The sequence below is a fragment of the Peromyscus maniculatus genome, chromosome 4 (assembly GCF_049852395.1).
Source record: "Peromyscus maniculatus bairdii isolate BWxNUB_F1_BW_parent chromosome 4, HU_Pman_BW_mat_3.1, whole genome shotgun sequence".
Classification (NCBI taxonomy): Eukaryota; Metazoa; Chordata; class Mammalia; order Rodentia; family Cricetidae; genus Peromyscus; species Peromyscus maniculatus.
Window position 1 is genome coordinate 96772578 of NC_134855.1, and position 22238 is coordinate 96794815.

A 22238-nucleotide genomic window follows, 5' to 3' on the forward strand; every position below is an offset into this window, starting at 1 on the left:
CACTTAAGCGAATGGTTCTGCAGCTGTTAATAAGGTAGTTGTGTGCAGTACATGTGCTGTTTATAGGAGTCCTTCATGCCAACGGAGTACTGCAAGATAAGGTCCATAGTCTTTCAGAACTGAGCAGTTATGACCAATTGCTGTAGTTGTAAGATTTGAAAACTAAAGAAAGCCTACATTCAAATTGCTGCGCTTGTATCCTTTGGCCTAGGAATGAGATTGCCAGGCTGATTTACTATGTCTTTCCTGTAGTCTTTGTTTTTATTCTCTAAGTCTTGTGTTGCAGAGGCCTGACTTTGGCCAAATGATTCTTTCGGAATATTTTCAGAAATTTCCTATGGTCTCCTTTTGGGTTCTTGAGTCTAATAAAGAATTTCAAAACAGATTTGGAAGGAAGCTCAAAAGCAATTTTATTCAAGTTTAAGAGAAAAGCAATAGAATAGGTAAGCTGAAAATGCTAGCAGCTTCCGAGAGGAAAAGAGCTAGAGAAGTTGTCATGTTTTTTAAGTCAGGCATGGAGATGAGAGAGACAGTAAGGAGGCCCAGGAAGTCAGGGAAACCAGGCTCAAGGTTCTGGCTGGTATCTAGGGGGAAAATTAGAGATAGGAAAACCAGCCCAAGCCTCTGACCTGAGTTTCGAGGGCACTGCTTCATCTCAGGACAGAGGATCACAGCAGTGACCAAGGCTAGACCTAGTTTATCCAGGAAGTTAAGGCACTGCCGGCTCCAGGGACATGGCTCAGCAGGGGAAAACGCTGCTTGCCTGTCAGAGGACTGAGTTCCCAGCATCCAGAGCAGGTAGCTTTCACTTCAGCTCCAGAGCAGTCTAGCACCTTCACATAATTTTTCTTTAATGTGTGTTTTTCCTGTATGTGTATATGTACTACATGTATGCCTGCCTGGTGCCCATGGAGATAAGTCATCCTGGAGTTACAGATGGTTTTGAGTCACCATGTGGGTGCTGAGAACTGGGCCTGGGTCCTCTGTAAGCAGCAAGTGTCTATAACCACTGAGCTGTCTCTACAGCTGCTGCTGCTAATGTTTATGGTGGGGAGCTGGGTATGGTTCAACATGCCTTTACTCTCAGGAGGCAGGTGGATCTGAGTTCCAGAGCAGCCAAGTCTGCAAGGAAGAGGAAAGGGGTCTCTGCTCCAGGCCATCATTTCTGGAATGCAGTGGGGGACCTCTGTGTAAACAAACGTTTTTCCTGGGCGGGGGGATTAAAACATTTGCATGAGAAACTTACAGAGTGGTGAAATAAGAATTTTTGTCCTAAACCCAAGTTTCAATAGTATTTGATAGAAAAGACTATTTCTTGCTGCTGAAGAGCTAGTTCAGGGGTTAAGAGCACTTGGTGCTCTTCCAGAGAACTTGAGTCTAACTTCCAGCACCCACATCACATGACTCAGAAAGCTTGTAACTCGACCTCCACACCCGATTCCCTCTTCTGGCCTCCGTCAGGTAAACACACACAGGACATACGCTCACATATAAATAAGTCTAAAATTTTTTTTGCTTAAAAGATAAAAAGCCCAAGTGTTTGATGCACATGCTTTTTGTCTTCTGTTTCCTCTGTGGAAGGAAAAATACTCTGAAGTTGTCAAATAATGGAAACAGACAACATATCCTTCTAATCAAATTTAGTTTATTTCAAATTTGTACCAAAAAATATTCCAGGCACCTCTTCAGGTCACTTCCAAAATATATTTATAAACCCTTGGCCAGTGCTGCCATCCCAGAAGCTGCCAGAACCCTGGAAGTCATGTGGTCCAGCCCTCACCCCAAGAATACAGGTGGAGTCTACATGATGGGTGGTAAGAGGGCAGTGGCTGGGCTATGCTGGCGGTTCCTCTTGTCTTCATAGGCAGGGAATGACTTCAGGACAATAAATAGGAATATCAGCAAAGAAGGTTACAACTCCTACACTTGGTTGCCGTGCCTCTTCGGTGTTCTATCTCACTGCAGTTGAAAGTTCTGCTACTCCATCCTCTCAGCTCTGGGCCTTCTGGGCTGTCTCCACACTTAACTCTGGCTATACAGTCTTGATTTCTCAGGAATTCACTTAAGAGTTAGAAAGCAGAAACCTAAGCAGCAAGTTCATCCCCAATTTTAGATTAAGAGATTATAATAAATTAACTGATAACATAGAAAATTGAGGGATGATGGTAGTAGCAGTCAGACCTCAGGGATCAAGACATCCCCTAAACCAGTCTTGCTTACTTTCCTGAACTCAGTGGTGTCACAGAGGGGGAAAGGCAACTTGATTTTCTTTTCTCTGTTTAAGTAGTAGCCCCCAAGTCACTGGAATGTGATTATTTTTCTAAAGTTACTTCCAATTCTTCTAGGTCTTTTTGGAAAGCTGAATCCTAGGAGACAAAAATTGAGAACAGAATCAGAATTAAGCTTTCCCTCAATCACTAGACCCTGACAAGGGCCATTTGCTTCTACACTGAGCTGTTGTTACCAGTCTTCCTCCAAACTTTCCCTGTGATAGCTTAGAGTCTATTCAATCTGTCTCTTCCTTACACACCTCAAGCAAAGGAGGAGACAGATCGCATAGCATGCAGGAGACTCCACATAAAATGGTAAACTTTCTTCCCTGGGAAAGGTGACTCTGTGGCAGAAATCAGTATTTAAAGGCTCTTTAAAAAAATTTACTGGAGCATGGTGGGGAGGTGGGCAATACGTAAAGCATTTGCCATTTAGTATTAGGATGTGACTGCAGACCCAGAACACATCAAAGCCAAGCGCAGTAACACAGCTGACGTAGCCAGGGTTCTTAAGGGAGATGAGAAAAGAAGATGGAGAATCAATCCCCTGAAGCTCTCTGGACCGCTAGCTGAAGATGCCCGGTGATGGATTACAGAGACCCTGTCTCAACAAAGTGGAAGGCGAGGACTAATACCTGAGGGTTGTCCTGACCGTGAGTCAAGACACACACATTCCATCCACACACAAAGTACCATCAAGCTAAGCTGTGGTATACTGCTATACCTGATCTTAGTACTTGGGAGACTCAGACACGATGGTCAGATGGAGGCCAGCCTAAAAGCTACATTTTAAATGCTGTTTTTAAAGCAATACTATTTTACCTCATTAGTGATATCTGGCAGCTCCTGCGCCAGCTTCATCCACTTTCTAGCTTCAGAGTTTTTTCCTAATTCTCTATAGCACTGAGAAGAAAATTGAAAAGAAGAGATCAGAAGCTGAGGATGACAGTGCACACCTTTAATCCCAGCAAGTATAGGCAGGTGTTCTACATCTCAAGACCTTGTCTCAAAAAAATGGGAGAAAGGCAGGACAGTGGTGGCACACACCTTTAATCCCAGCACTCAGGAGGCAGAGGCAGACGGATCTCTATGAGTTTAAGGCCAGCCTGGTCTACAGAGTGAGTTCTAGATAGACTGGGCTATTACATAGAGAAACCCTATCTTGAAAAACCATGGGGGGAGGGAACAGTGGCTCACAACTAATAACTTCAACATTCAGAGGCAGGAGGATTGCCATGAGTTAAAGGTCAGCTTGAACTATTGAGAATCTTACGAGAACATCTGATCAATATAGCTCTCAAAAAACAGTATGGCAGAGCATAGACTGTTTAATCCCTACCATCAAAAGATCCCAGAAATACAACATAAGCATTTCCATCTATGTTGAAGGTGAATTTACCTTAGAAATATATACCCGTCCGGCTTTTGAAAATCCTGGCTGTAACTCTTCAGCCTGGAGGAAAAAGAAACTCACTTTATTAAGAGGTTCATAAATTCAATTTGATCTGAAGTTCAGGTACTAGAAAGCTCTATAAAGGGCTGGAGAGATGGCTCAGAGGTTAAGACCACTGGCTGCTCTTCCAGAGGTCCTGAGTTCAATTCCCAGCAACCACATGGTGGCTCACAACCATCAACAGTGAGATCTGGTGCCCTCTTCTGACATAAAGGCACACTGTATACAAAATTAATTAATTAATCTTTAAAAAAAAAAAAAGAAAGCTCTATAAAATAATCACAAGATTGATTTAGTGTGTCTGGGAATTAATATTTTTATAAACTCCAAGTACTTCTGTTTTTCCCTCAAAATAGGTAAATACAAAATTATCCCCAACTAGGAAATACAGCTTCACCAGCTAAGGGTCCCAGGAACAAGCCACTGGCTTCCACCCACTGTTCCCTTCTTGATACCTTTAGGAAGCTCTGGAGCGCATCCTGCACAGTGGCGCTAAGAGGGCTTTCGAACAAGGCTGTAGCTGTTTTTTTTTCCAACCAGCTCAAGTGAGAGACCTGCCACCAAAAAATGAAGGTGTGAATAGGTTTTTAAGACATTTGTTGGGCCAAACATGGTATCGTGTGCCTGTAATCCCAACACTAGATGGAGGAGAATCAGTTCAGAGGCAGTCTGGGGCTACGTGAAATCCCATTGCCAAAATTCCAGGCCACCAGGATGGTTCAGCAATGTAAAGTCACTGGCTGCCAAGTCTGCAGTACTCACATGACTGAAGAAGAGACCCAGTTCCTCAGGTTGTCCTCTGACCACACACTCCCATGCTGTGTGCGCACCCACACATACACAGCACAGAATTCTTTAGGTTTCTTGGGCTGGGACATGGCTTTTTTAGCAGAGTGCCTATCAAGTGTGACTCCAGTGCAGTCACCAGCTGGCACAAAGTTCCTTTGGGAACGGTAAATACAGAACGTTCTGCATCAAAGCGGGGTCTAAACATGGTGGTCGTACACCTGTAGGCCCAGCACGCAGGAGGCTGAGACAAAGATTAGTCCGAGGCCAGCCTGGGCTACATACGACAGGGTCATCTACCAAAGCATGAAGGATTCAGAGGAAATAGAGCCAGACTAGGACGAACGTTGAGGACCTTCTGGAGACTGGTGTGACAGGAACATCTCAGGCCTTAGACGACACTCACCTGGTAGCACCACCTGCCAAGAAGAAAGTGATTCCTGGGGTCTGCGGGCTGCAGTGCGATGGCTTTGTCCACGTGTTCCTGAGGAGGAGAAACAAACTAACGTCAAACCCGGAGTTCCTCAGAAAAGAGCAGCAAAGCACCAAGACCGCAGGAAAGCCAGGCTAAGGGCGCAAGGAACCTGGACTGGGCCCGGGCAAGGGAAAGAAGCCTGTCCTCACCTTGAAGCTAAAGCCACTCTGGATACGCCTGGAGATGCTCTCATGCTCAGCCAGCTGACCACAGAGTACTGCATACCTAAGGGAGGAAGCAGCAAGCTCAGGGACGAGGGCGGGACTGGGAGTGCAGGGGGGGGGTGCAGTGCGTCACCCACGTATACTTACACTTCCCTCTCCTAAGTATGGCTGAGAATGTTTCACCTGTAACTAATACTTGCCTCAGACTCATCATGGTCCCAGTTAGTACTTAGTAGTAGGCTTACAATACTTCGCCAAAGTAATTCTAGGTTCTATTTTTTGTTTTTTAAGCCCTTTCTCTCCCTGCTGGACACCCCACTACCACCCACAAAGTAAATCTCTCCTTTATACTTGAGAACATTTAGCCAGGTGTGATGGCACATTTCAGTAATTGCATCACTCAGAAAGCTGAGGCAGAAGGCTGTGTCAAGTGTGAAGCCAGCCTGAGCAAGTACCAGACTAACAAGGGCTGCCATAACAAAACCTGTGGAAAACAAAGACAGACAAGGTCTCAACCCAGATCTTTAGTGGTCCCTGTTTTCATACAGTATAGTCACAGGTATCGTGAAAACTTGGTAGTTAGATTACAGCCTAGTGATCTGCCATCGTGTGAGGCTCTGGGTTTGACTTCAGTACTGCAAACTATCTGAAAAACCAGCATCTAACTACAAGAGACGTAAGTGTGTTCTTTTTATTACCTCCTGACTGGGTATTAGAAGTCTGTCGATTAGGAACACACAGGTAGTGAGTGTATCATTGGCAGGAGGATGTGTGTTTTCAGCATGGTCAAACGGAACACAGGAAGATGCATCTGTTTTACTTTCTCCCACGTCCTCCCTGCCAGGGAACAAACTAGTCTTCGCCTTACAGCGCTGGGAAATGTCGCCCAGGGTAAAGGACTTGCCTAGCATATGTAAGGTCTTTGTTTCGTGACAAGTGCCACTGGAGAAGCCGGGAGAATGCAAACGTTTTTAAAGATAGATATACATATATTTAATGTGTTTGTATAACTGCATGTGAGCTCAGTGTCCACTGAGGCCAGAAGAGGGCATCAGAGTGCCTGAGCTGGGGTCAGAGTCACTTGTGAGCCACCTGACTCGGAGTCTCCGGGAAGAGCAGTGTGTGCTCCTAACCACTGAACTATGGGAATTCTAAACTTACTGTGTGTTTACAAACACACTCCATGACACACAGTGTGGAGGTCCGAGGACAACCGTGAGTCAGTTCTCTCCTCCCACCTTTACATGGATCCTGGGGATGGAGCTCAGGTCCCCAGACTTGCCCTGCAAGTGCCATTGTCTACGTGAGCCAGCCCACCACCCCACCCCACCCCCAACCCAAACTTTTCAGGGCAATGTGGGCAACTCAGTTCAGTGGTAGAGTGCACAGTACCAGACTCTGGCTTCAATTCCCAGCACCACACACAGAGACCAGAAGAAAGCCTTAACTGCCTGTGCTCTGCCCCAAACATCCGTACTAGAAGCAGTTGACAATGATGTCCTCCCATGCCCAAGTTTCTTTTTCATATATTTGCTAAAAATATCTTGTGGGGTGGAGGGGTATGTTTGTATCAGACACTTGGGCTCGTTTCCATGGACAATCAAATAGCTATTCCTTAGGAATAACTTAAAATAAATAAATAAACAACTGCTTGTTTTCATCCTCGAGAGCCCAGAGAGAGCAACGGTACCCAGAAACAGTTACCTGGCTTCTGAGCAGAACCTTTGCGGGGAAACTTTCAGCCAGAGATGGGAAAACACAGCCTCTCAGCTTACAATCTGAGGGTAGAGATTTGAAAAGCAAAGGACAGTGGAAGAAGAACAAACCTTTCTTTTTTTTTCTTTAACTAAAACAAAGGCTGGAATCAAGGCCCAGGACATGAATTGGCCTCGGCACAAGCCAGTTAGCAAAACCTGTCTCCCAAAAGCCCACAAAAGGACTCTTTTGGGTTTTACTTTTGTGTGGTGCTGAGCATCGCACCAAGGCCTTACTTATGTGTGCCAGGCAGGCAGTCTACCACTGTACTGTGCCCTCGGCCCAGGAAGCTATCAAGGTCTGTTAAGTTGATCGTTGAAGTTCTTGGGTATAAGCTCACATCTTTTTCTCATGCAAACCAACCAAAGAAGCCAGTGGGATCACGGCCGGGGAAAAGAGCTTTGGCAGGACAGGAAGTGCAGGTTGTCCCAGCTTCCCTGAAGAACTCAAGTGTGTGGCCAGAGTGACTCTTGGGAGACACTCAATCCTCTTAGCCCCAGCAGAGCAGAGCTGTGTTCTCTCTGGCCTTAGCCTCCAAAGCATCTCCCCAAGCACACTTCCCTGCTGCCCTGACTGCGGCATGGTGAGGCGTGTGGGGATTCACACTAGTGCCCCCAGCCCCTAGTTCAAGCCAATGCCTCTGGCCGGGGTAGAGCAAAGGGTCTCCCTGGTCCCCCCTGGCCTGCAGGGTATAGTTACCACTGGTGGCTTTCAGCGCTCTCATCTCCCTTCTCCAGAGCGGCCTCTGCTTCTTCTTTTCCTGGAAGACAGGGAGACCCAGAGTTAACAGGGCGCCCGTGCACACTTCCACAAGAAGCAGTGCAGGAGGAATGACCACTTGCTTGGCACCCAGCTTCCTAGCTCCAGCTCCGTCAGCTGAGCTATCTCTGCTTTGTCTTTGTTTTGAGACATGGGCTCTCCCTGTAGCTCAGACTGGCCCCGAACTTGAGATTCTGCCTTCACCTCCTCAGCACTGCGATTACAAGCAGTGCTGTGCCTGGCACCAACCCACCACCTCCTTATGCCTACTCGATGTTCCTGAAGTAAAGTTTAGCATTTCAACATGAGAAAGGAACCGACAGGAACTGTCTCCAACAGACCTGACTCTGAAGGGTCTATGCACAGGCTTAAGGAGGCTCATGGATCACTAAGTGTTCAGGATTTGATTTTTTTTTTTTTTTTTTTTTTTTTTTTTGGTTTTTCGACGTGGGAGAAAGTAAAACAGAGGGATCTTCCTCTGTCCCATTGGTTCCTGAGTTAACAAAAACCCTTCCGAGACAGGGTTTCTCTGTGTAGCTCTGCACCTGTCCTGGCCTCAGAGTCACTGCAGTCCTCCTGCCAAGTACCGAGATTCCAGGTGTGACCCGCCACACCCAGTTCATTCTCGCTTTTAAAGTTCCCAGGTTCTCTTGCTTCATCACTGACAAGGCCAAGTCCTAAGAGCAGCAGGCTGGCTCGGTTGCATTCTACCTTCCAAAGCAGAGATTCAGGAGAGAGACAGAGAAGCCGGCAATGATCCCCCACACTGCTTCTCTTAGGCGCACACAGACATACTGCACCCAGTCTCGAATCTCTGTCCTGCTGACTCCAGAGTCCTAAGCAGTAGGCAAAAGCTCCTGCTCTTTCTGGTTGGGAAGTCAAAGCAAAGAACACTACGACCACGACACAAACATCAAAAACAACAAGCACCTATGCTTCTGTCTCTAAGAGTCGTTAGGGAGAGAGGCCCCGGAAGCGGTCTGCCCCCGCTGAGTAACTGAGTAACGAACCACTATTCCTGCCCTCACAGCATCTGGGGCTCAAGCAATGGGCCATCTGCACAGCTGGTTACAGTCCCGTCAGGTGCCTGTCAGCATTTACCATTTAGGGCATATGACTTCTTCTCGCTCTCCTCCTCAGTGAGTTCAGACATGTCACTGTAGGCCCGGGCCAGACGCCACAGAAAGTCTTGTCGGCTTCCATACTACAGACCAAAAAGGAGTAAATGAGTCTCCTCCTCCATGAAGAATGGGGGCCCTGGTCATCTCCCTACACTGTGTGTTTTTCTAAGACAGTGGTATAATCCCCGACACACACACACACACACACACACACACACACACTCGGCCTTCCCACTCCACGACTGGCCATGCGCAGTTAACTGGAGACATTATCTCTCGTTGATAGCTTGCACAATCACTGAGTAAGAACATTTCGGCCTCAATTATTGCTAGGATGGAAGGTCAACTCCAAGAAGATATGAGACACAGCAAAAGAAGTCTCTGGCTGACATATGAAACTGCTCCTAAGAAGGGAGAATTCTGCTGGAAATGGTGGCCTGCGCCTTTAATCCCAGCACTCAGGAGGCTGAGGAAGGTGGATCTGGAGTTTGAGACCAGCCAGGACTACTTAGTGAGACCTGCCTCAAGGGGTGGGGGTGGCTTCTAACTTCAGGGAGGAATTTACAGAGTAAATTTGGTTTGTGGGCCTGAGGGAATCGGTAATGACCTACACAGTCACTTCAAATAGAAACTTCAAGTAGGGCAGGCACATTCAGACTCTGCCTGAAGGAAAACAGAAGAAACCAGGGGGGGGGGGGGGCAGGGTGGAAATCAGGGGCACACGTAGTCGGGTCCTTTGCGTTTTCCCCTTCGGAGAGGTGGGGCTCCTCGGGGCTCCTCGGGGCTCTACAGGGGAAAAACCAGAGCCCTTTCTCAGGGGCAGGAAGCTGTGGGGTAGACAGTGCTGTTTCAGGACCCCATCTCCTTCCCATGTGGTCTGTCAGGTTAGAAACCATGTGGGGTATCTGTATGATTGGTTGTTTGGTTGGTTTTTTGAGACTGGGTTTCTCCGTGTAGTTTTGGAGCCTGTCCTGGAACTCACTCTGTAGACCAGGCTGGCCTCGAACTCAGAGATCCACCTGGTTCTGCCTCCTGAGTGCTGGGATTAAAGGTGTGCACCACCTTGGCCCAGCTTGGTTTTTTTGTTTTTCATTCTGTTTTTTTCCTTCCCTGGGAGTGTCAGATTGAGGAGAGGGCAGAGGAGGAAGGGAGACAGGCGGCGGAGTCTCACCCACCGCCAGCTTGTTGTTGAGCAGCAGCTGGAAGCCCTCCCGCTTGCTCTGCTCACTGCCCTGGTGCAGCTCGTCTGCCTGCTGCAGGAGCAGCACCACATCCTCAGGGCCTGAGGAGCCGTCCGCCTCCAAGGCTCCAGACGCGGGACTTGACGCTCCCTCCGTGTCGAGGTCCAGAGAATCCTTCCTCCCCAGCTTCACAGTCTCACAGCTCACGTCATCTTCGCCATCCCCGCTCTCCTTGTCGGAGTCTCGCTCATAGTCGGACTCGGCATTGGCTGTTGTATAACTGGCAGAGAATCAAATGACAGGATTAGGAAGGGATTATTTACTCAAAACCAGGGTTTGTTCTCCAACCACAGAAGAGGAACTACACAGCACTGCTGTCCATTGCGCCAGATCGTTTCTTATGTAAGGGCAGAAACTAGTCTTCAAGTGAAAGTTTGAACTACTGGCCAGGGAATGATCAAGGAAGAAAGAGGTGTCCAGTCAGCTGGGGGATGTGTGCTGGTCAGAGTCAAATGTAAGATCCCTCTGTTTAGTTACCCAACTGCAGAAAGCGAAAAGGGGGAAATGGTTAAGAATTAGACTGCATGGGGCTGGAGAGATGGCTCAGAGGTTAAGATCACTGGCTGCTCTTCCAAAGGTCCAGAGTTCAGTTCCCAGCCTCCACATGGCGGCTCACAACCATCTGTAATGGGATCTGGTGCCCTCCTCTGGTGAATAGACATACATGCCAACAAAGCACCCATATACATAAAGTACGTGAATAAATCTTAAAAAGAGAATCAGGCTGCAGTCTGAGCGTGGTGACACACATCTATAATCCCGGCACTCGGGAAGCAGCGGCAAGAGGATCGGGAATTCAAGGTAATCTCTGGCTACCCAGTACATGTGAAGCCAGCCTGGTGTTGAGACAGCTGGGTGGGTAAAAGTGCTGGCTGCACACATCTGCTGACCCGGGAGGACCAGCCCGTGGGCGTGCCTACATTCACATACACACACAATGAAACGTTTTCAATATAACCAGAAAGAACTAGGGCTGGCGGGGGAGGGGGGAGCCTGTTATACACCGTTGCTGGATTTCTTGCCTGTCATGCACACAAGGCCCAGGGTTCGATCCCCGGCACTGAAACAACAGAAAGACTGGAGGAGGTGGGGAGGAAATGACCCTAGAAACACAGGTGGAGCTGATCGGAGCCATACGGATGAGCTAAATTTGGTAATCATCTTCATCAGCCAAAGACATCTGCCAGAACCTTACCTGAGTGGGTGCCAGCCTCTGAGGCATGAGCAACTGCCACGCATTTCTCAATCTCTTTCTCAAACTTGTACCTGTGACCAAGTCAACCAAACCTCACTGACAGTAGCAGCCGCATGGGAATGTGGAAGGGTGTCAGAGGTCACCCTCAGCTGCCAACAATCCCTACAGGACAATGTCTCTGGAGCTGTATAAGCCGGGTGACTTCTACGAGCCAACACTACAGAGGGAGCCCAGTGTCTTGGTTTTCTGTCCACCAGCAGCTGATGAGGGTGCTTCCCTAACTGCTAGTTAAATCAGACAAGAAATGGGCCTGGGACACAGTGGGATTTCCAGGGGCCAGAAACAGACACCAGAGAGCCCTCCAGAAGCACAGGGAAGATTCTACATTTCATCTGGGAGCAAACCTTCTTCCTCCCTGGAGGGAAGAACAGAGGCAGGCTCCCTGTGGCCAACAGAAAACAAACAACAGTCTCTGCCCATATGAGACAGCCTAACATCTGGCTGAATGCTGTAGACAAAAGCGCAGTCATCTATAAAGCCACTCGGGTGAGGTCCAGAAGGCACCAAGTGAGTGAGCAGAGTTGGTGCTCCAGTCTAAACAGTTGATTGCTGCTGTTCAGAGCAGCTTCTGTTCTATTTGAAAACAAGAGCATCAACTAAAGAACCCACAGGACGCCCGGCAGCAGTGGCTCATGCCTTAAATCCTGGGACTCATTGGCTGGCTAGTCTACCCTTGTGGCCAGTAAGAGATCCTGTCTTTAAAAAAAATATCCGGGCAGTGGTGGTACACACCTTAATCCCAGCACTTGGGAGGCAGAGGCAGGTGGATCTCTGAGTTCGAGACCAAGTCTGGTCTGCATAGCGAGTTCCAGGGCAGCCAGGGCCACCCCTGTCAGATGGGGTCAGACTGCGTGACATCTAAAGATCAGCCTCATATCCTTCCCTTCTAGCAGTTTGCAGTACGAACTCAGAGGTGAAAAGAACAAGGGAAAGTGTCAGACTTTATAACCAATCTGAGTACTGATGAATGAGAGACCACACAAGGGCAAGCTAGAACCACTCCTAAAGAGCCTGGGCAATAACCTGCCCAGAGGAGAGGATTAAGCCAGGGCCAAAGTAAAATGGGTAAGAAATTTAACTGGTGTGGAACTTGAAATCCTAGTGGTTCTCTTTGCTAGAGAAGGGAGACTGTGCGTCCAGCACTCCTGGGGTACTGCTCTGGTTCTGCTGCCTTTTCTCTGGGCCTGGAAGGCCAGAACTCACATCCCAAGGAGCTGCAGAGGTGAGACGGGCCTTGATGCCACCACAGTAAGAGCTAATAGGGCCCCATGAAGCAGGAGGCCAGCGGAGAGCTTTGTACCTCAGCTCCACCTCAAGTTCTGTCACACCAAGCCGAGCCTCACATCATGGCAACAATCCATGGCTTCTTAGGGCCTGAAAAGAGATTTGCTAAGTGCCAGGGTTACTCTACTTACAGCATTCCCTTACCTTCTACCTCCAACCCTTGTGGAAATCTACCAGAGGATTTCATCTGGTTGCCATGCCCCAAGGCTTTTGAGATCAGTACTCAAGAGATACACAGAGTTCCCACAGTGTGCAGGAGCCTAAGCTACCCCGCGCTGTTCTGAACAGAGAGCTGATGAATTAGAAATTAACAATTCAGTTTCCCACCGTCTATTCCTACTGCTGACTATGTCCTTTGACCTCCTAGTTCCCAGTACAGAGCTGAGCCTGGGACACTGAGACATGGCCAGTCTTGTGTCCTAAGCCTAGGAGGATCTCCGTAGTAGAGATAAGCCACAGAAGACCTGAAGTAACAGAGGTTCAGTGCTCAATGAGGAAAGAGAGACGCAAATGCTTGGCTGGGGCGCCTGGGAGGCTGTATTTAAAGGCATGTTTTGAGGAAAATATCAAGCCATGTTTGGGACAATGCCCAGGGAATACACGCACAAACCTGCACAATGATTCTGCTTCTGCCACTGCGGTCGACAGCTGAAGCTCAAATTTGTTTATTTGGAAGGAGGAATACGGGGTAGGTGAGACAGTTTGGCAAGTAAAGGCACATGTTACCAAGCCTGATGACCTGAGTGTGAGCTTCAGAACCCACATGATGAAAGGAGAGAACCAGTCAGGCGGTGGTGGCGCACGCCTTTAATCCCAGCACTCGGGAGGCAGAGCCAGGCGGATCTCTGTGAGTTCGAGGCCAGTCTGGGCTACAGAGTGAGTTCCAGTACAGGCTCCAAAGCTACACAGAGAAACCCTGTCTCAAAAAACCAAAAAGAAAAAAAAGAAAAGAAAGGAGAGAACCAATTACTGAAAGTTGTCCCCTGATTACCCATGCAACTGTGGCACACACATGTGCATGCACGCACACAAGCAATTAAATAAATGTAAAGTTTGTAAAAATAAATAAATAAATTAATTAATTAATAATTTTTTTAAATTTTTATTTTATGTGAATTGTTGTTTTTGCCTGTATGTTTGTCTGTGTGAGGGTGTCAAATCCTGGAGTGACAGACAGTTGTTAGCTGCCATGTGGGTGCTGGGAATTGAACCCGGGTCCTCTGGAAGAGCAGCCAGTGTTCTTAACCGCTGAGCCATCTCCAGCCCCATAAATAAATTTTAGAAAGACTGCAGCTGGACGGTGGTGGCACACGCCTTTAATCCCAGGACTTGGGAGGCAGAGGCAGACAGATCTCTGAGTTTGAGGCCAGCCTGGCCTACAAAGCTCCAGAACAGAGAAACCCTGTCTTGCAAAAGCAAAACAAACAAACAGAATAAGCAAAGGCATGGAGCAAGAAGCAGAAGATGGCCTGTCTTAGGCCAGTGAGCAGCCAGCACATGTGACAGGCTTGGTCTGAAGCAGGCATGGGGAGATTCTAGTGAAGTCATCATGGGCCGAGGGCTGGTGTGTGTGTGGGTGGGTGGGGGATCAGCTCTCAATGGAATAGCCTACCGAATCATCCCTCAAGCATCTTTCCTCCCTAAGGTACACATGCTTAAAGCCATTTCAGAGTTTATGACCTCCTCCCAGAATCTCCCCTTGACCTATATGGCATCTACTATGATGAAAAAATGATTCCCCATGGCCACTGCCCCAGATAGCAGCCAGCTAAGCCAGAGTCTTGCACCACCAGCAGCTTTCCCATGCCACAGGATCAGACATGGGCTGAGCCTAGTGCAGCTGTAATTAAGAAAGGCATCTGTCCCTCTGCTGACCTACCCTGCTCCTGTGGCCATGGATGCTCCAGTGGGCACCCATGCAGTAAGGCACCCACTCTGGCCCATTGAAACCAGGAGATGAACTTGTTTATGTCACTTTTGAAGACACGTGGTCTTATGAAGTAGTCTACGCTAGGCTCAAACTTACTCCTCTAACTCTAGGCTGGCTTTGAACTTCCAACCATCGACCTCCTGAGTGCTCAGCTGCCGAGAGTACTACCCTACTTGGCTGAGCCACAGCCTGGATGATTTCTTTAAATCATCAGGCGAATAGGGCTTTGGTGTTCTTGTCACCGCCCAGTCTCTCTTCTATGCTAAACTTTTCTTTAAAAAACAACAAAAGTGAGCCGGGCGGTGGTGCACACGCTTTTAATCCCAACACTCAAGAAGCAGAGGCAGGTGGATCTCTGTGAGTCCTGGGACAGCCAAGGCTACACAAAGAAACCCGATCTCAAAAAAAATAAAAATAAAGAAATAGAAGCAAACAAATAATTACGAACAGTCTGAGTTTTACACTTTCAGCTCGAGAAAATCTCTCCTCCTGCTCTTCAGGGTTTCACGGTGTAGCTCTGGCTGTCCTGGAACTCACTCTGTAGACCAGGCTGGCCTCGAACTCAGAGCTCCACCTGCCTCTGACTCCTGAGTGCTGGGATTAAAGGTGTGCGCCACCATCACTGCCCGACCTGTTCTTCACTCTTAGAAAGGTCAACCAGGGACTAGACAGAAGGCTCAGTCAGTGGTTAAGAGTACTTGTTGCTCTTGCAGAAAACCTGGGCTTGGTTCCCAGCACCAATAAGATGGCTCCCAACCAACCATCCATTAACCTCTGTCAAGGAGGTCTTATGCCCTCCTCAGGCACCAGGCACACAAACGGTATACACAAATACCTAAATACACACAAACAAAACATTCACACACATGAAATCTTTTTAAAAAATGAAGCTCACGCAGCTGGAGAGACGGCTCAGCAGTTAAGAACTCTTACCTGCTCTTGCTGATCTTGGTTCGATTCCCAGCACCCACACAGCAGCTAACTCCCGTCCAGTGGATCCAGTGCCCCCTTTCTGATCTACGCAGGCTCTTGCATACATGTGGAGCATATACATTTACACAGCCACAAATGCATACACATCAACAAATACCAATCCCTCAAAAGAGGCTCCACAGAGCTGAGGAAGGCTCAACTGAGAAGAGGGCTTGCTGCGCAGTCATGAGGACCTCAGTTCAAATCCCCAGGAGCCAGATGATGTTTGTGCACCTGTAAGGCAGTGTGCCAGTGCTCCGGGGGCAGAGACAGGAAGCTCGCCAGGCTAACTAGCCACTAGCCTAGCCCCAGGTCAGTGGGAGACCTGTCTGGAGGGTAAAGTGAAGACTCATAACAGAACATCCTTAGTCCTCTCTAGCCTCCAGACACACATATACAGAGACCATACACATGAAAACGCTCCACCATCGTCTCCCATTCAAGTGACCTAGTTCGTCAGGTTTCACAGAGAGGCTCCTTAATCGCAGTCAGTTCTTTAGATGCAACCTAAATGTAGGTTATCTCTGTTCCTGCCTCTAACATAGTCTAAGGAAGCATCTCCTGACAGAACACTGTTGGGGACACTGAAAAAACTAGTTCTGCCAGGCGGTGGTGGCGCACGCCTTTAATCCCAGCACTTGGGAAGCAGAGGCAGGCGGATCTCTGTGAGTTCGAGGCCAGCCTGGGCTACATACAACAGGGTCATCTACTGAGCGAGTTCCAGGACAGCCCGAGTTACACAGGGAAACCCTGTTTTGAAAAACCAAAACCAAAACCTGCCATTAAAGACCAATGGCAGGAACATGAAAAAGGACAGTAATTTTATTCTTAATTTTTGTAGGAAAACCAAATGAGGGACTAGGCATGCAACCCCATGGCAGAGCATGTGCTTGGCACACAGAGGTCCTGGGGTTGATTCCCACCCAGCGTGAAAAGAAGACTAGGAAGAAGCAGGAGAAAATGACAGCCTCCTACACAAACAAGACTGAAGAAAGAGGAACCACTGCTGCACCTCGGGCCCTTCCTGGGCACTGAGCTGTGGCATCTCAGTCAATGGGAAGAACTCCCAAGGGCTACAGGCCACATATGTGCTAATGGTAGCCCTGTGTGCCCTGAAGACCAATCACGCCTCAGGTCATGGACTCCAACACGGCTGCAGATAAACCAGATCGTCAGGACGAGGGATTAGCAGGAGACACACTAAGTCTGCCCTTGGCACTTGTAGAACCCCGGTCTGAGTGTCAAACCTCAGTCAGCTCAAGTTCTCCATCTGAGAAACCGAACCTGGGTCACAGGATTATCATGAGGATTAAGTGGGAGAACACACTCAGGTGCTTAGACAACATCCGAGGAAGTAAATGAATGGCACCTGGTGTTACAAGGTGTGCCTGCTAAAGGACGAATCTGCTCCGGAGTATCCTGAATGGCTGATTTTAACTTCTAGCTGCCATGGGCTTGTTCTAGTTAGCTCAGCCACTCTGGCCTGACAGAAGTTTGGCTGTTCTCTGACCCAGTCTATTCCCTGAGGAGGAACAAAGGTCAACAGAGGCCACCCAGGAGAAAAATCAGCCTCTAAGTCTGAAGACCAGCTGGGTGACCGGCACCAGCGGCACATGGGGTAAATGCCGCCACCAACAGTGTCAGACTGTCCTCGGACCGAAGTTTCAGAGCGGAGCTGTGGCTTAAAATGAAAAAGTCCTTCCCTCGACCAAGCTTGAAAGAGACTGTCCTGCCCGCTGCGGTCTCGCCTCATGGTAAATCCTATAACCTCGCCTCATGGTAAATCTGCTGAGCGCTCAAGAGTCACCTCCCCACTGTACGGATGCAAGACAGCATGGACCAGACTCCTCCGGGAGGAGAGTGGGGCCCGGGGAGGGGCATACATGACAGACTCCCAGACTGGGCACAGCCTGCTCAGCCACTCAAGGAAAGAATGAAGTTATAAAATAATGCTCAGCAAGCCCAAGAATGCCCAGAAAAATGATGGAAAAAGAAAAAAAATCCCTAGGCTGGGGAGATGGCTTAGCAAGTAAGAGCACTTGCTAATCTTGCAGAGGACCCAAGTTCGGTTCCCAGGACATACATGGCTGCTTACAACCATTTGTAACTCTGGTTCTAGAAGAATCTAGTGCCCTCTTCTGACCTCTGCAAGCCTCGGGCGTACAAGCAATGCACTTATATGCATAGAGGAAAAATATATACATAAAATAAACTGTATTTTTTAAAATAATATAAAAGAAGTCAACTCAGAGAAATAACAACTGCTAGCATTGCTATTTGTCTGGATGGCATCAACCGGGAAGCTGTCTCCACTCAGTCATACCCCGACTTTTATTCAAAGATGACTTAGGGCACCTTGGTTTGGATTTGGATAACTGGTACTTTGACGAGGACGATGCAGCTGCACTCACAGCCTCCAGGAGCCAACTCACCCTCCTTCGCTCTCGGCGTCTGTGAGCGCGGCCCCCGAGGAGGCGGTGAAGTAGACGGAGCTGGAGCCCGTGGAGTCGCTCCGCTCCCTGGCGAAAGGGAAGCGGCGGCGCCGGGCCACTCTCTGGTTCTCTTCTAGGTGAGATCTGGAAAGCGGGGCATATCCCAGAGGGCACGTTAGGACCCATGCAGCCTGTCTCTCCCTCACTCCTCCCCCAGTCAAGGACCAAGGAAGGAGAAAGTTCTGGGTCTGTGCTCTCAGGAGAGCAGGGCGGCTGTCTGGCGGACTAAATCGGGAGGAACAAAGAGGGCGAGGCTGCGGCAGGAGCCAAAGGGCACAAGGGCAGCCAGGCTCTTGGGAAAAGGAAGGAACCAGATCCGCAGCTTCTTCCACACTGGGTTAGCAACTATAAAATGGGCTTGTTCTGTGCTGATATATTTGTAATCTAAGAACTAAAGCTTGCCTGAAGATCAGAGGCCAGAGCCAGCCACAGAGTTAGCCACAGAGGTCAGGCAGTGGTGGCACACATCTTTAATTCCAGCACCTGGGCACACACACCTTTAATCCCGGCACTAGGAAGGCTGAAACAGGAAGCGATATGGCTGGGCAGAGAAAGGAATATAAGGCAGGAGGAGACAGGAACTCTTGGAGAGGCTCTTTCAGGCTGAGGAGTTGGTGAGGTAAGAGGTGGCAGCTGTGGCTTGCTCTGCTTCTCTGATCTTTCAGCTTTCACCCTGATATCTGGCTCCAGGTTTTTATTATAAGACTATTTAGGATTCGTGCAACATTGTTCCTTAGAGAGACCAGAAAAGGCAGAACACACTCCAGCTGAAAAAGCTGTAGGAGCCAGGACAAGTTGAGGGATTGGGCAAAACAAGAGAGACCAGGTCACTCACCGGACCTCCCCAACAATCTCCCCGGCCAGCCCTTGCAGGCTGCTCCGAAGCTCCTCTACCTCCCGCCGCAGCGCCGCCAGACTGGTCAGCACAAAGTCCAGGCGGTCCAGCACCTTCTCCTGTCCTTCCTGTGGGAGGCTGGGCAGTACCGCGGCATCGCCAGCTTCCCCTGGGACGGCCCGCAACTGCATCCCTGAAGCAAGGGAAACAGAAGACAGAGTCACCCATGGGATACAATGAGGGGGGAGGGGGACAATAAAAATAAATAAATAAACCCTCAAACCTAGGATTCTAGAGCATTTACTTCTCTTGTTCTGTTTTTAGACAGCGTCTATGTAGCCCCCACTGTTCTGGAACTTGCTATGTAGACAGACCAGGCAGAGATCTACCTGCCTCTGCCTCCCAAGCTCTGAGTTTAAAGGCATGCAACACTATGCTGGGTCACTTGCTTCTCCTGGAGTTCAATTTACAGAGAAGAAATTGAGCCTCTGAGAATGCACATTCCACAGCTAAGACATAGTACAAGTTCCAAGTCACTATCCAGAAAAAAACAGAAAGAAAACATAAATGTCTGGACCAACAAGATGACTCACGAACAAGAGCACTTGCTGCTGCTCAAGCTGATGACCTAAGTTCAGTGCCCCAGTCCCCCATGGTGAGGAAGGGAATCACTCCTGCAAGTAGTCCTATGACCTCCACCTCGGTGTGCCCACCCCGCGACACATCGGTGCGCGTGCATACATGCACACATACATACATACACACACACACACACGGCCTTTATGTCCCCGATCTCTAAAGAAAGGCTGTCTGCTCAAAGAACCTTTAGAACACAGCAGCTCATGTAAAATGCCGGCAAGGGTGTGGTACTTAGAAGGCAGGACAGCTGTTCTCTTATCAAAGAAGGACCTTTGGCAGGAGTGGCTGCACTTCAGAGGTAGAGACAAGAGGATCAGGAGTTCAAGACCAGCCTCAGCTACAGAGTGTTTGACACAAGCCTGAGCTATGTGAAGCCCTGTCTCAAAAATACAAAAAGAAAAAAATGTCTCTGGCTTTATAGTGCCAAATACCAGGCAGTCAATACTAATTACACAGTAAAACAAAAATTGGGTTTGTTCAAATCCTGATCTCACAACGAATAACAAACTGCCTCTCTTCAGGCCATGAGTATCATCAGAGAGGAGCAAAAAGAAAACGGGCAGTCACAAAGAAAAGGTCCATGGAAAAACACTGGCCAAACTCCATGAGAAAAAGATTATTGCCAAGCTCAACCTGCTCACCCTGAACTGAGCTCAATGAAATTTCAGAACTTGGTAGCCATTTAAAGCAGCTGGATTGGAATATGCACAAGGGGAGAACTCAAGGAGGGCCCACGGAGCAGACACACATACACCCCTTGTTAAAGGAAATCTAGGAGCAACCTAGGCCAGCAGTGCTCAGGACTATACCTAGAATGTGTCTGCTTTCTCCCAACCTCAGGGGAGAACAGACCCCGACTGAAAAATTACAAACGGGCAAAGGACAAGGGAAGGGCAGAAAGACGGGACACTGGCCATGCCACGTTGCCACCATGTTATCAAATGCTGACAGCTGCAATCTAGGGTGATAAGTCTGGGAACACTCTTGCAGAACTAACATTTCCAGTTAGCACAGAGTTAAGAGGATATCTGACTACACTGGTCGTCCGAGAAAACATTTTCAGTCAACATGAAATGAGAAGACCTAAGCAAGCTTCTATTGTCCAAATAAGAGGGAGAGATCCAAGCCCTAAATGCTTTGCTCAATGAGTTAACCTAAAGGGTTTTTATGAAATGAAACACATTTCACCTGTTACTGCTGGCTTTCGGCCACGGGGCTCCGGTTGCATGAGTGTGCTCTCAGCCCATGTTGTGGAAAGAACACTGAACCAGATGACCAGGTCCAGTTTTACCACTTACTCTGTAACAAGCTTGGGAAAGTTACACAATCCCTCTGAATTTTCCTTCATGAAAAGGATTTTTAAAACTTGGATTGATTACTCTCCAAATGCCCTTCACATTTGAATACATAATTTGCTAGTCAAACTATCAGAGCGTTTAATTCCTACAAGATTATTCCTTTCTCTTTCTTTCAGACTCTTCCTGTCTATCACACCCCTCACCCAACACTACGCAAATGCCTTAGTACACATTCATGAGCGTGACCAGAACTAAAAGTGAAAGGTACACAGTCTTCTTGCACTAAGCTTTCCTGGAATCAGAGGAAAGAGGGCAGCTGTCCTTTTCGATACGTTCTCCTAAAAGAGTGAAACTCAGCTCTTCCAACGGGCCAGTTCACCTGCCCTGCCAAAGACAGCCCGATCCCCGGGGTCATCAGTAAGTAATGACCTGTGCTCATACCCTGGCGTCCGCTCTCTGAAGCCTGCGCATAGTCCAGGGAATTGGGCAGACTGTGGCTCCGGCCATGGCGCTGGGCCCGTTTCCATCGCTGGCTATAAAGGACGCACAGGAATCCAAGGCCGGCGGCAGTACCAAGTAACAGTCCCAACCCGGCGCGGGAGCCGCCTAGGGCCGACAGTCTAGACATAGTGCACCTGCAGCCCGAGTAAAAAAGAAAAAACAAATCAAAACCGGGAGCGAACCGAGAGGGAGAGAGTCATTAGCCTGGTCTTCCACCCGGGAGGCAGGCCCCGTTGCCCACAGCTTCACCCATGCCTGGCCCCTCCGATGCCGCAGCTCCCTGGCACAGACAGACGCCCAGCCAGGGGGCAGCCGCTCTGCTCCAGCGCGCCCCTGGCCTCCCGCTGCACTGCACGCGGCAGCCTCGCAGCCCGCTGCACACTCTCGGCCTCCCGGCGCCCCCGAAGCCGCTCTGGCCCCGCAGGAGACCAACTCAGACCCTTACCCGGCCGCCAGCCACCATAGCAATAGCAGCCACACCGGCCTCACGCTGTCAATGATCGTGACGGCCTTAACCCGCGCCACCTGCTCGGAGCACGGTGAGAATGCGCATGGAGATGACGCAGAGGCCCCGCCTCCCGCCCGGGCTCTAGGGGCGGGGCCACAGCTGCGGTCGCGTTGTGCGCCTGTGCGGGAGGCGGCGGAGGCCGGGGAGTTGGGGCTGGGGGGCGCCAGGCTCCTGGGCGGGCGCCGTTTGCCCCGACGCGGGTCCCTCGGTGCTGCGCCCAGAATGTGCTCCGCACATCTCACGCAGTCCATACCTGGAAGACGCCGCCCTCCACTTCTTCCTAACACTGTCTTTATTTCGGGCTGATTTAGTCGTTTACGGATTTTCTATTCAAACCATTTACTAAACCCTAACCAACAGCGCCATTGCCAGATGACTTTAGCGCAGGTCGGTTGTTGGTTCTCCGCAAGCCGTCCCTACGTCCTTGGACCCGACTTCTGCCAGCTGACAAAAACCACAAGGACTTCTGCCAGCTGACAAAAACCAGCGTCAGGTCATGG

At 49.2% G+C, this 22238-nt stretch overlaps 1 protein-coding gene across 4 annotated transcripts; it reads right to left on the minus strand.

The window, feature by feature from the left end:
* Positions 1-1625: 1625 nt before the first annotated feature.
* On the minus strand, positions 1626-21781 carry Rmdn3 (regulator of microtubule dynamics 3). 4 transcript variants are annotated; one of them, XM_006979210.4, is made up of 13 exons: positions 21676-21781; positions 21171-21364; positions 18793-18985; positions 17898-18041; positions 9959-10244; positions 8764-8866; positions 7603-7663; positions 5134-5209; positions 4916-4993; positions 4179-4277; positions 3670-3723; positions 3093-3173; positions 1626-2366 (listed from the first exon to the last, which is right to left on the minus strand). In XM_006979210.4, the coding sequence occupies exons 2-13, from the start codon at positions 21355-21357 to the stop codon at positions 2313-2315; spliced, it is 1416 nt and encodes a 471-aa protein (XP_006979272.2). In that variant the 5' UTR covers positions 21358-21364; positions 21676-21781; the 3' UTR covers positions 1626-2312. The 4 variants fall into 4 exon arrangements, with proteins under 4 accessions (XP_006979272.2, XP_015853378.2, XP_076426482.1 ...); XM_015997892.3 differs by having other exon boundaries at positions 21159-21364; XM_076570367.1 differs by lacking the exon at positions 3093-3173.
* Positions 21782-22238: the final 457 nt, after the last annotated feature.